Genomic DNA, 14,272 nt, shown 5'->3' with positions numbered 1-14,272 from the left:
TTTAAACAAAGAACTTATTAGTGGACCAACCTCCCTCATTGGCTCTAACAAAAGGAAGATTCTACCTCCACATGCGTTAGAAGTCAGGGCCAGGACCGAGGGTGTCCATGTGGGTGTGACCAGACTTTGCTAGAGCTCAAGTCAATGGACGTTGAGAGACTGCCTCATGCTTTGTCACACAGAGGCAAGTTTTTAATTTGGCTAACACACACACGTCTCCATATTCACTGTCTGAAGCAGTCTGCTTCAGTCTGCTCTGAGCCACCTCTGGGTGGAGCAAAGCAAAGGGCAAGTGAAGATCTTTGGGCCCCAAAGGTCTGAGTTTTCTATGAAGGAAGTGGAGCAGTCAGGGCTCCGCCTCCAAGCTGGCTTTCAGGAGGGTCAAGACCTCCTGTTGACTATCCTGGCAACTATGGAAGCCTCTAGAAATGTGATCATCAGCTTCTGTTAACTAAAGCAACAGAGCCTCTCTTTCCTTTTTCATTCCTGCTTCCCTCCCACCCTTGCCTGTTCTCTCTTTCTCTCTCTCTGCACTCGCTAATATGCATCTGTTTTTTGTTGAATACCAATGCTGGCTACAGAAAGAAAAGAATGTAAACTGTGCTTGGGATCGTATAATAAAAAAAGAAGGGGGGAAAGCCACAGCTGCTAGGAGAAAGGAACATTGGACCTACTGTGAAGGGTTCTTTTTCCCAGTGCTCGTAGGCCAGCCATTAACATGGGTTGTGTTCCAACCATGCCCAAGTGCAGACAGGAAGTGATTTTGAACAGAGGCTAGCTTCCAGTGCCAGGAGGCGCTAACTCCAGTTCCATGACTTGATTGCGAAGAGTATGCAAAACGTATGTATGCAAGGTGAGTTCAAAAAGGAAAATTCAAGGTTAGCAATAACATGGAGAAAAACAGATTGGGGTAGGGAGAACCCTGATGCTGTATGCCCTGAGTGCTGTGGCCACCTAACACACAGGATGCCTAAGCCCAACAAGAAAACAACGAAACATGAATTATATACATCCAAAGAAGGGTCGGGTGGCCTAGGGGCACTGATGGGGGAGGGGACCCTTCATGGCAAGTCCAGTGTTCCTTTTCCCCCAGTGGTTGTAGGCCACTGTTAACATGAGACATGCCCAAGCTGAGATCCCTCAAGGTGTGGAGCACCCAGCTATCCTCTGTGGAACATTTCCATTCAGGTGATACAAGAAGAAATCTGCCCCCTACTGGAGCCGAGTCATTGTGTTCTAGGTATTTGGGGGCAGTTTGGAAGGAATGGATATTTTTAGGGATGTGCACGGAACTGCAGAGCTGCGGTCCAGCACTGGGGTGGGGGTTCCTTTAAGGGCAGGGAGAGGGTGTACTTACCCCTCCCACCGTTTTCCCCCGCTGGTGCGTGTATTTTAGTAAGCATTTGGGGCAGCAGGGTACCTCCCTGCCACCCCTTCCCCCAGTTGTCAGCAAAAGGCTTCACAATGCCTTTTGCACGTGCGTACATTGCGCGCACGACGCAGAGACACGCACACGCAAAAGGCTTTCTGAAGCCTTTTGCTGATAACCAGGGCAAGGGGTGGCAGGGAGGTACCCTGCCGCCCCAAATGCTTACTAAAATACACAAACAGGCGGGGGGAAAGCTGCAAGAGGGGTAAGTACACCTTCCCCCACCCTTAAAGGAACCCTCACCCTGGCGTTGAACCGCCCCATGTCTGGAGGCCTTTAGAATGGCCTCTGGACCGGTCCGTGCACATCACTAGTTATTTTGAGGTCGTGCTGAACCTCTGTTTCACTGTCCCCACTGCTGCCTTCCTTGAGGCTTCAGGTTGGAGGCGCAGAAATCCCAGTAGTGGCTTCTGCATGGGCCATGAAATGGTCTAGATCGATGAAAGGAAGACAATTGTTGGCGTAGGGTCTGTGTGTGTCCCTTCTGGTGGAGTTGTTCCTGACCCTCCATGTTCAATACTGAGATGGAAACCAGTTGAGCTACAGGAAGATCCACAGAGGGAAAAGCTATGAGAGATTGCACCTCCTGTGAGAGCGAATACATTTTCTTAGGTCAGGTCCCCACCAGTCTGGTAGAGAAAGGCACTTTCCGTTCTGCCAGAATGACATTTTTGAAAATAGAAGGGAAGGGCATGTAGGCCTTGGATAGAGGAGGAAGGGAAGACCTCCTGGTCAAAGGCAGATGGATCTTGGGGACTTTCTGCAAGAGAACATCCTTAATTGCCCTTTTTGCCTTAGCAAGGAATACCTCAAAGTCTGCTTGAGAAAGGAGACATAGGGTAATAGGTACCTGTTGAGGTGCCTCTTCCTCTGATAGCTCACCCTCCTCCTTATCTGGGTCAATAGGTTCTGAGTTAGATATGTTGACTGGAATGATAGGGTTAGCCAGTAGCTGAGGCTGTCTGTATAGGTAGCTGTGAGCCCTTGGGGATGGAAGGTCCAGGGCAGGGTGAAGGAGGCTCAGAGGGAGGCCTAGACGGTTTGGGCTGCCTGGGAAGGGGGCTCAAGGTCTAGGAGATGGTGGGGCGATCCTCACGATCAACAAAAATCGGGCTAGGAGAGCCTAGCCCGATTTCTGTTAGTCATAAGAACCACCGGGCTCGCAGCCGAGCCCGGTGGTTCTTGAGCGGGTAACCCGCTCGAGAACCCCTGCTAAAAAGCAGGTTTGCGGAGCGAGTGCTCCAACAAACCTGCTTTTTAGGCTCGTGAGTAGCCGCAGCGGGCTTCGCACTGCGCCTACTCATGAGTAGACCCCTGGCCGGGAGGCAAAAAGCCGCCTCCTGGCTCAGGGGTCTCCCCAGTATGCCCTGCGCACTGGCGCAGGGCATACTGGGGCTTGCAGGGGCCATGCGGCCCCTGCTCCCCCCACCCCCCGCCGGCTCCGTCACGAGCCCGGTTCCGTTCCTATCTCTCGGGTAGATCCCAGATGAGGGAGTTTGGTGACAGTCGCTCCTCGAAGCAGGAGCTGCTATATGGAGTCCCTCAGGGCTCCATTCTGTCACCAATGCTTTTTAATATCTACATGAAACCGCTGGGTGAGGTCATCAGGAGATTTGGTGCTGGGTGTTATCAGTATGCTGATGACACCCAAATCTACTTCTCCCTTTCATCTTCAGGAAGTGGCACTCATTCTCTAAATGCCTGCCTACAGGCAGTAATGGGCTGGATGAGGGATAACAAATTGAAGCTGAATCCAAGCAAGACGGAGGTGCTCATTGTGGGGGCTCAGAATCTGAGGGGTGAGTTAGATCTTCCTGTGCTGGATGGGGTTACACTCCCCCAGAAGGAGCAGGTGCACAGCTTGGGAGTACTCCTGTACCCAGGCCTCACCCTGGTTTCTCAGGTGGAGGCCATGGCTAGCAGTGCTTTTTATCAGCTTCGGCTGATTCAACAGCTGCACCCATTCCTTGAAGAGGATGACCTCAAAACAGTGGTGCACCAGCTGGTAACCTCCCGGCTTGACTATTGCAATGTGCTCTATGTGGGGCTGCCTTCGTATGTAGTTTGGAAACTTCAATTAGTTCAGAATGCAGCAGCCAGACTGGTCTCTGGGGAAACCCAGAGAGACCATATTACACCTATTATGAAACAATTGCACTGGCTGCTGATATGTTTCTGGGCAAAATACAAAGTGCTGGTTATTACTTTTAAAGCCCTGAACGGCTTAGGCCTGAGTTACCTTAGAGAGCGCCTTCTTCTGCGTGATCCCCACCACACATTAAGGTCATCTGAGGTGGTTCGTCTCCGGTTACCACCAGCTCATCTGGTGGCAACTCGGAGGCGGGCCTTCTCTATAGCTGCTCCGGGGCTGTGGAATGCGCTCCCCGCGGAAATCCGCAATTTGAATTCTCTATTAGCCTTCAGGAGAGCCCTTAAAACGTATTTGTTTGGCCTGGCTTTCCAGGGTTTTTAAGTCTGTTTTAATATTCTAACCTGATTTTCGGGCTTCTAATCACTGTAATTGTTTAATTGTTGTTCTAAAATGTTTTTAAATTGTTAATTGTTGTTCTATTGTTTTTAATTTGTTTTAGCTCTTTATTGTTTTAGTGGTTTGTTTTAATTGTAAACCACCCTGAACCATTTTGGAAGGGCAGTATATAAATCAAACAAACAAACTATATCTCCACTCCACCCCTGAGCAGTCGAGGTGGAAGGCACGGGAGGTGGCCACGACAGCAAAGCCAAACATGATTCTTTTAGGGGATTTCACCCCCTGCCTTCAAAAAGAGAGGGAACTCTTTTGAGAGGGAACCCTGCAGCACCTCCCTGGTCTGAGAAAGTTCCATGAGGGAACAGATGGGGGGAAAGGCAGATAAATGCAGCCTCGTGGAGAAAATGAAAGTAAAAGCAACCAAAACACAAAATGCCAATGAGCCCAACTGTAAAAAGTAAAAAATGTTTGGAGAATTTGTTTAATATAAAAGCTACTCTCTTCCCACCCTCACACAATCTGGGGCGGGGGGACAGGAAAGAGAGGGAGAGTAGAAAGACGACAACTAGCCTCAATGTAGTTCCAATAAGGAAAGGAGAGAATGTCCCATAGAACATGCTGCCTCAAGCAAAGACCAGAACGGAACTGGAGTTGGCGCCTCCTGGTGCCAGAAGCTGGCCTCTATTCAAAACTACTTCCTGTCTGCACCAGGGCATGGTCAGGACACAACCCATGTTAACGCATGTCCATTGCAACGGCATTTGAGCAATCACAACCAAAATAAAGTCAGTTCATAAAGCTTTAACAAATCCCAGGACCTTGTGAGCAAGCCCCAAGAACAGCAACTAGAAGAACTGCAAGTATCTTACCTTTCCTTTACTTGACATGGTTTCTGGACAGGTATAAGTAGAGAAGATGGAGGATGCTGCAGGGCAGAACAAAAAAAAAAATTAATGTCCAAACTGCAAGATGCTCCTCAGTGCTTGATTTATTTATCTATCATATTTACACACCACCTGCTATGTATATCTCTAGGTGGTGTATACAATTTAACACAAATATAAAACAAAGTAAAAAACAATTAAAACAGTTTCACAGGATAAAAACATCCCACAAGTCCAGAACATGGGAGTGACAACTGCCCCCAAATCCACCGCATTAAACTTCAAGCACAATTAATTTGGTGTGTTCTTATGGCTAATTAGTTTCCTCACCGTGAAAATTGCTGGAAATTGCTGGGAACCCAACAATACATCAACACATGTGCATTATATTGTCCACAAAAAACAAAACATGGCTGTCCTCAGGAGATGCTCCTCTTCAGAGATTCCCTTTGGATGTTGTGACAAAGGATGTGTTTGGCAAATATTACAATGGGATATAAAACCGGAACAAGTCAACACTCCAATGTTTGTCAGTCACTCCATTTGTTATAGAGCTATGTCAAATGTCATCTGCAAACAACATTCCCCAAAGCTTCTTGACCACACCTTTCTTCACAGTTCATTTCCCTGCTTTGCTTCTGCTGCATTTCCCTGATGCCTATGATTCTTCTGCTCCTAAATTATCTTAGCTAAACTAGTAATGAAAGTCAAGGAGCACAGTGAAAAAATGGGACGACGACTAAATGTCAAGAAGACTAAACTAATGACAATGGGTACAGCAGCCAGCCTCAGCATTGAAAATGAAGGCACCGAAGTGGTGGATAGCTTCTGCCTTTAGGATCGACCATCAACAGTACAGGATCCAGCAGTCAAGAAATATGCTGCAGACTATCATTTGGTAGGGTTGCAATGAAGGCCTTGGAAAGGATATTTAGATACTGTGTCATATCTATACCTACAAAGGTTAGAATTGTTTGGACAATGGTTTTTCCCATGACACTCTATGGATGTGAAAGCTGGACTTTGAAGAAGCAAGAGAGAAAAAGTATTGATGTTTTTGAACTTTGGTGGTGGAGACTTTTGAGGATACTATGGACAGCCAAGAAAACAAACGAATGGATCCTAGAACAAATCAATTCAGAATTTTCACTCGAGGCACACATGGCCAGGCTCAAATTATCGTACTTTGGACACATAATGCAAAAACCCAGCTCCCTTGAGGAGTCCATAATGCTGGGGAAAGTTGAAGGATGAGAAGAGGATGACGAGCAGCAAGTGGATGGACTCGATTATGACAGCAATGAATGTACCACCTTAAAGGCCAAGTTTAAGACAGATAATCCTGGAGAGAAACTATCTATGTGGTCGCTAAGAGTCAACACCCATTTGACAACACTTAATCAGGGATCACATAGTGAACATGATATCACAGAACCATTTAGCCAATTAAATCTGGCTATTGGCAATGCCACGAGAGTAAGTTAAACTAATTCATTGCCTTCATTCTGTTAGTATGGGTGAGGACACATTTGGTGGCTATAGGCCACCTTCAGCCTCAGAAGCAAGATGCCCCTGAATACCAGTTTTCAGAGGAGCAACAGCAAGAGAGAGGGCATGCCCTCACCTCTTGCCTGTGGGCTTCTCAGAGGCAGCTGGTGGGCCACTGTGTGAAACAGGATGCTGGACTAGGCCTTGGGCCTGATCCAGCAAGGCGGTTCTTACATTCCCATTGACAAGTGAGGTGAATGCCATATTGCCACACTGTTCTGTGGCCGTTGATTGCTCGCCTTGTTATTGTCACAGTACAGCAAGATTGGGAGTGTAACCCCCATTTGCCTTAGAAATGGAGATGAGCCCATGACACTTACCAAATTTAAAGCAATGGCTGGCCCATTTTCACTACTCTTAAGCTCACAAAATTGCAAAGTGGGGTACTTCTCATCTCATCATCATTTATCATAGTCACCAATCAGAGATGGGGTACTTCTGATAGAGGGGGAAAGTCACATTGTTCCATAACTGTCCTGTCCATATATAAGCCATGAAAACAGGGGCAGCCAAAGTGATATGGCAGATTGTGTTCTATGAAGTGGAAGCTATAAAGTGCTTATAGAGGAGATATCATGACCTGAGCAAGGCATGCAAAGAGACTACATTCCCTGCCAGGCTCTGCCTGGTCTCTCTTCTCTCCTTTTCCTTTTTAAAATCTATTTAGTTCTAGAAACACTGCCCACATGTAATTAGCAAATAATTGTATCACCAAGTGCTCCTCTACTTTCAGCATAAAACAAAACCAGGCTCAAGACCCCTCAAACCCTTTCTGATTTTGCAGCAGCCAATATTTTAAGATCCATTGTTCCATCTATGTAATCAAAGCCAAACAGCAGCTACAATTACGGGCACCACCACTGCCCTGCCTCAAAGGCATTTTCTAGATTGGGGGCTTTACTGCAGGAGAAAGAGCTATAAATTAGAACGAGAGTATATCAAGTGTGTATTGGACTTGGTATCAGCCATGCACATTGCTGCCTTTCAGTATGGTTCATTACATTTTTATTTCCATCCGTTGGTTCACACAGCAGGCTTCCCCTTATCCATCCCACTCATTTCTGACCAATAGGGTTGTAGAGGGGGTGGGGCACCCCACCTCCTGTTTCTGATTGGTGTATTCACCTTCGCCCAGGAAGTAAACAGAATGGAGGCGTTACATGTGTGCATATGCATGGTGCCCCTCCTCTGCCCTACAGCCCCCGATGTGGCCATCCCCGCTGCTCTGGGAGTGTCTGACTAGCCCCCAGAGAGCGCAGAAACAACAAAATCTTGCACGGGAGTTGTCCCACATGCCAGGGACTATTTAAACCCAGACTGGCCGATGATAAGCAGCCAGTCCAGGAGAAGGGCTGCTGAGTGCAGGAGCCCTGTGACTCCCCTTGACAACCTGGGACAGCAGCTTAAAATGGCAGCCTGTGAAATTAACAGGCTGCTCATGGGGCGTGACGCTGCCAACCAGGGCCGTAGCTCTGAAGGCCAATGAAGCCAGTGGTGGCCAGAGGTCCCAGACGTGATGCTCCCTTTATGAAAGGAAATATAGCTGGACGACTCTGATGCATTTGTGTTCTTGCACAACACAACTACAGAAGTATCTATATTTTTAAAAGGTAACATGTACTTCCTGCCTCCCAATTCTGCTTTTTCTGTGTACTGGGCATAAAATTTCCCTAGACCTCAGCACTCTCTCCCACCCCAACCCCACTACAGAGCTTGATGGCTGCTATGGATTTTGCAGTAACTGTACATTCCCATTCAAGTGTGCTGCTGTTGGAGCACTAGAACACTGGGGAGATAATTATTCATATACATTCAGGGCTGCTCAACATCGGTCTTCCTTCAGATTTCCCCATTATTCCCATAATCCCTATCTATTGGCCACTGTGACTGGGGATTATGGGAGTTGTAGTTCAAACAGTTGGGGGGGGGACAGGAAGCAAGCCTGCCCAGGAGTGGAATTGAGGGGGGTGGCAGGCAGAGCCAACACTCTCCAAAGTCACTCCCAGATGGGTTTAGCCACACCTACATCACACGGGTGGCTCCGCAAAAATGGCCAAAGCAGAGACAAGAGTGAGTTGAGCATCTAGATAAAGACCGGGAAGCATGAATGAGTGGTTAATATTACCTCATGCCCTTTGTTTCACATTATAAGAAGCACCCTCCTCCATTTCATATTCACTAATTGCAGGAAAATTCAATAGTGGCATTGGTCCAAAGCAGAGAGGAGCTGCAGCATAAGAAAGGTACCCATTTCCAACACATTCTTAAGATTTCTCATTGTCAGTTTATCCCTCTGACAGCCTGATCTCGATACTCAGAACCCAATCCCCCTGAATTCAATCGAACTTACAACCCTGTGTGCTTTGGATTCATTGCAGCCAAGACAACTGGAGTTTACATAGACAACAGAACAAAACTGTGTGCCAGATAAGGCAAGGCACCCCATTTCTTCCTCTCCCCCCCACAGTGTGTCACAAGTGCCCCATAAAATCCATGCTGCTTGAACATTATATAGCAGAATGATGGGTGTGCAAAGGCTAGATACAGACTTCTGGGTTTTAGCACTGACTAGCACAGTCTCCTTGCATTGTCTTGGACAACCAACTACTTCCAAAGTATTATTTTCCCCATCAACAAGAGCCTTATCCAGACACCACAATGTGCATGCGTATAGATGTCTCTACATATGTGGAGTTTAAGGCCATTCACACAATCCAAGATTGTGTTCTACTCGGGTTTGGGAGCTGCATGTGCTCCCAATTTTCGGTTGCGTGGAAGCAAGATAAGAGGAAAACCTTGGTAGAAGGGATTGTGTGGAAGCAAGGTAGGAGGAAAACTGGAATTTTTTGTGCTTCCACACAACTGAAAATTGGGAGCACACATAACTCCCAAACTTGGGTAGTCACTCCCAGATGTGGGTGTTTTTGGTTGTGCAAATGTCCGCACTTATATTCATTTTAAAAGTGAACCTGCCTGGGTACGGACCCTTCCCATTGCCAGGTACAGATAGGAAGTGTACTACTGAATGTGTGCTGAACATGCATTAATAACTGTACATGCATACAGTGTATACAGACTGTATTGTGCACCAAATACAACATGTGAATAGGTCTGGTAGTTATCCCCATATCTTAGAAGATTTAAAGTGTTCTACACTAGCAGAAGGCATGATTCCAATAAGCTGCATGAGATTTCTATAATAAAGGACAGATTCTTGGTGATTCGGGGGCATTTACTGATAATTCTTAACATATTAGGAAGTCCAATAAGAGATGTGTGTGTGTCAGGAGGCTTGTTTTTGGAAAGTGCCCTTGATGTGAAAAAGTCTATCTTGCTATAGTAGCACAAGAACTGGACCAAGAGGTTCATCTTGATATAAAGCAAGTCATCTTTATAGCAAGTCTAGATCTGCTCTACTTACCATAGAAACACTATACAAAAACATGCTTTAAAATGGCAACCAAGGCATAATAATAAATTCCAAGGGAAACAGATCTGCATCAACTTTCTGGAGAAAGAGCAGCAGCATCTTTTCACTTTATAAGCCTGCAGACTTCAACTACTTTCCCGGCAAGGCTCCTAGCCACAGGCTGTCGTCCTTTTTTAAAAAAAAAAGAAAAAAGTGAGGGGAAAAGAAACACCCACACAGTAAAAGCTTGAAAGCAGAGTTCGAATCTCCAATGAGCGAGTCTTTTCAGCAGCTCTTCACAGACAACCCATAACCGCACTGCAGTCTGTCTACTGGCTGGGATCCAACAACAAAGTAACCCTTAAGTCTTCAGTGTATGCTATGGAGTAATTCATGAGAAAGACAAAGAGCCTGGCAGCTTTCCAAGGACTGCTTCACACATTATGCTTTACTATATGAGATCAAAATACTTTACATGTACACATAATTTGTGCATATAACAAATGTATACTCACCAGGTGTGCACTATGGAGCCAGGACTGATTACGTCAGGTCATCAACAGTGTTCCCTCTAACAGGGTTTCCCAGATGTTGCTGAGTGCAACCCCTCAAATCTCCAGCGTGCAGGCCCCTCAAATGCATTGTACAGGGGGCGGGGTGGGGAACAAAGTTCCAAGCCGAGAGCAGAGTTGCCACCCGCCAAAAGTGGGACAAGTGCTGTTCCCAGCCTCACTAAAGAGTGGAGCCCCCCTCTTTGCAGCCTGTGAGCAGGCAAAGTTCAGGAAGCCATTTTGCCTCAACCTAGTATAAAGACTAAACAGGAAGATGCCTTATACCGAGTTAGACAACTAGTTCATCTAGCGCAGTATTGTCTACATAAGTCAAAATGTTGGACTACAGCTGCCATTACCCTGGCTACTGACCACTGCAGTTGGAGGATGATGGGAGCTGTAGCCCAACAACAGCTAGACGGCCAAAGTTATGCATCCCTGGTCTACACTGACTGGCAGTAGCTCGCCAATGCCTCCGGCAGGAGTCTTTCCTAGTCCTACCTAGAGATACCTTCTGCATGCAAAACTGATGCTCTACCACTGAGCTACAGCCCTAGCCCCTAAGGATTGGGGCCCTAGACACCATCAATGAGAGTAACATGTCATCATGTGCCCTGGGGACAATCTCAAAGGCAGCAACATGCAAAGAAATATCAGTCCGCAGGGAAACTTACTTACCAGTAATGCCAAGAATTCCAAGGCTAGATTTAGCAGAAGACCAGGAGCAGCATGGCTCACATGAAAGACAGCCAGCACCTGCTAACTATTTATTACATTTATATCCCACTCTTCCTCTGAGGAGCTCAGAGCAGTGTACATGGTTATTTTTATCCTCACAACAACCCTGTGAGGTAGGTTAGGCTGAGATACACGAGTGGCCCAGAGTCACCCAGTGAGTTTCATGGTTGAATGCACATTCGAACTCAGGTCTTCTCAGTCCTAGTCCAACACTCTACCCACTATGCTATGCTGCCTCTCTCTAGAATGAGAAATATAGGATGGGGCACTCATGGTGAAGCTTTAAGCTTAGAGCAGTGGAGATTGAGAAACTGTTTTGTGAATTAGAGTTTCTGAGCAAACAATCCTGCCTAATGTTAATTTCCTGCTTGGTCATCATAGCTCCTATGTTTGGCATCTGGTGTACAGCATATTCATCAGGAATTGCATACTGATCAAGAGAGGGCATTGTTCTATTGCTCTGACCAGAATCTTAAAGAGTAGTCCTCATTATTGTTAGGAAGTCAGCATTTCAGAGTGGGGTGCGCATATTTCCTCTCCTTCTTCATTTCCTCTCCTCACCAGCTCAGATTGATTATGAAAAGTTTCATGCTCTGGATCAAAGACTTCCATAGTTTTAAAGCTCAACGTTACCTTGGTTGGAGAATGATTTTCACTGTGCTCAAAATACTGCACTCACTAGAGAGACCATCCACATTCGGAGGAAAATGCTCATAATTATGGCAAGAATAAGAATGACAAGCTCCCCTTGGTGCCCAATAGCCCATAATACACCCTAAATACTCTGCCTCAAGAAAAAACACCTCCAGAATACACACCTCTATTAGGCTAGATATACTGCACTAACACAAAACGTAAAGGCTACCCCCAACATCAAAAAACAATTCCACAAAAATGCTAGCTTGCTTTCCAAGAGATGCTAGTGTTTGTTTGTTTGTTTGTTTAATCTCCAAGGATGGAGTCAGAGTCTATTTCCATGATGTAGCTTTCAAAGAGCAAACACAAGACAATAAGCAATTACAACCAGGTGGCTTCAGGCAAATACAAGCCATTGAAAGGAAAGGTGACTTAACAGAGCACAATAAGCAGCAGAGGCTTAGGTCTGTATCACATCTAAGGGCATTGTGTAGGAGACTCCATTCACACAGATAACCAAGCTGTCTAGTGGATCCATCAATAGCATTGGTCCGACTAATCCCAGAAAACTGCAGGGCTGCTTCCCTGGCTGTAACCAGAGAGAGTAATCTTGACATTCTTCAGAAGTGACTGAAATTCCCTTCCAAGGTTCTTGATGATTCAGCATGAGGACAGTACAGAGAACATCGTTTGGGAAGACCTGGTTTCAATTATTTCGTAGGGGCTTAAAAGTACTTTGTGAGCACCCCTGATAAAATGATTTACCAGATTGTGTGGGGATATCTATGGTAATGGTTGCCTCAGAAAACACTGCTAGTCTTTTGTATTGATAACAATGTTTGTTGGTAAAACAATATATAGTTTACTAAATTGTGAATTTAAAAATGAAAGACAAAAATGAAAAACAAAAAAATTGACCAAAGTGGAATGAATGAACATGATTGCACCCATGTCCCCAAAATGACAAGAGAATGAACTGATAGCCCATCAGCCTTTTGAAAGCAATCAGAGTATTGTTCTTTCCTAGAACTTTCAAGTTAGCTTTTGCACATTCTCTTCTTCAGTAAATTTCTGTCTGTCTTGACTTCTGCACTCTCCAGGAGGAAAATGAAACAAGATTAGCCTCAAAGGCAATCTGGAATTTAATACACGGACTTCAACTTTACGTATTCTAACCACCAACATCTGCCCTCCTGCCAGACATCAGTGGTTTGAATTCATAAAGCTGTTTTTTCTAAATTCATCAAGCTGGTTAAAAAAGGGTTATTTTAAAACCATGTAGGTGGCATGATATGAAGACAGCTATTAAAACATTAATGTTCTGGCCTGCAGCATCTGAAAGTTAACAGTCATTCATGGAGCAATATGGCAGTCAGACCCCACCCAGTACAAAGGAGCTCAGTGCAGTAAGTTGCTCTGGTGGCTGTATGTGTCTGTAAAGTATTAGGTGCCTTCTTTTAGAGCCCCAGTTGCCAACATAGTGAGAATCTGAGCATTTAATCAATCAAATGTGTTCCTGTTTTCAGAACTGAAAAGCCTTTGGGGCTGTTGCTGGTATCTGCCTTTGTTTCTTTTTAGATTGTGAGCCCTTTGGGGACAGGGGACCATCTTATTTATGTATTTATTTTTCTATGTAAACCACTTTGAGGACTTTGGTTGAAGAGCAGTATATAAGTATATGTTGTAGTAGTAGTAGTTTGAAACTAAATAAAAGCAAACTATGTTGAATGTCATTGGTTTGTTCTCGTGATTTATGAGCCATGGCTTGTGATGTTTTAACACTCAGATCTCCAATACTGTCCTTGCTTAGAAAGACACATGCTTTGCTTTCAACTAAACTGGAAGTCACAAGATACAAAGAATTACAGGGAAAGGCTGTGATCTGATATTCAAAATGTCTCTACTTGATAAGGCCCCAGTAATTTCAGTGTGCCTGGAATTAGCCCTGACCAGCAGGACAAGAAAGTTTAAGTTCAGCTATAGCCTTATATTCTCTCCAACAGAAATACAACCCCAAAACAGGTTTCATTCAGCCTCCTATAACTTCCCCTTAAGACAAGAAAATATATATATGCATGGTTTTTTTTAACAAACAAAAAAAAATCTCTTGTAGGGTTTTTAATGGATTAAAACAGGCAGGAATACATCCCTCTAATATGAAGCTTGGTAACAGTTGGAACAGAGACCCCACGTGTTTTATTGTACTAAGACTGCAAGAGCCACAAAAAGATTTGCTGATCTGTTACCATTCATTTTCTGGACTCAAGACTTTTCCCTTCAAAGATCTTATTAAGAATAATGGAGCCAGCATGTACTATCTGAAATCATGCCGTTAGGCAACCAAATAAATATAAAAATTAAAAAAATCCCACCACCCTCTCTGGCAAAAATCTCCACTGCAACTCTTCTCCGAGGCTGCCATCCTTGACTGGTGGGTGGTCACCCTAGCCACACCTACCAGCTTTCCACAGACACAATACTTAATTCATGAATACTTAAGAGACAAGTTTCCCAGCAAGCTTAGAGGAACTTGGATGGTGTGGATCTTTAGAGCCCATGTGAGCTTACCGTACAAAGCAGGCAATC

The 14,272-nt window shown here is 45.2% G+C and overlaps 1 protein-coding gene across 2 annotated transcripts in view; it reads right to left on the bottom strand.

Annotated features, from left to right (window-relative positions):
• Positions 1-14,272, bottom strand: part of ANXA6 (annexin A6) — a 94,439-nt gene that overhangs the window by 71,307 nt on the left and 8,860 nt on the right. For both annotated transcript variants that reach the window (XM_053297014.1, XM_053297016.1), the window contains one exon: positions 4,790-4,845. In XM_053297014.1, the coding sequence (XP_053152989.1) occupies positions 4,790-4,807 (18 nt within the window). In that variant the 5' untranslated portion in view covers positions 4,808-4,845. The remainder of the gene's footprint in view (positions 1-4,789; positions 4,846-14,272) is intronic.

The sequence above is a fragment of the Hemicordylus capensis genome, chromosome 2 (assembly GCF_027244095.1).
Source record: "Hemicordylus capensis ecotype Gifberg chromosome 2, rHemCap1.1.pri, whole genome shotgun sequence".
NCBI lineage: Eukaryota > Metazoa > Chordata > Lepidosauria > Squamata > Cordylidae > Hemicordylus > Hemicordylus capensis.
The sequence above is the reverse complement of the archived record's forward strand: the minus strand, read 5'-3'. Positions and strand labels throughout refer to the sequence as shown.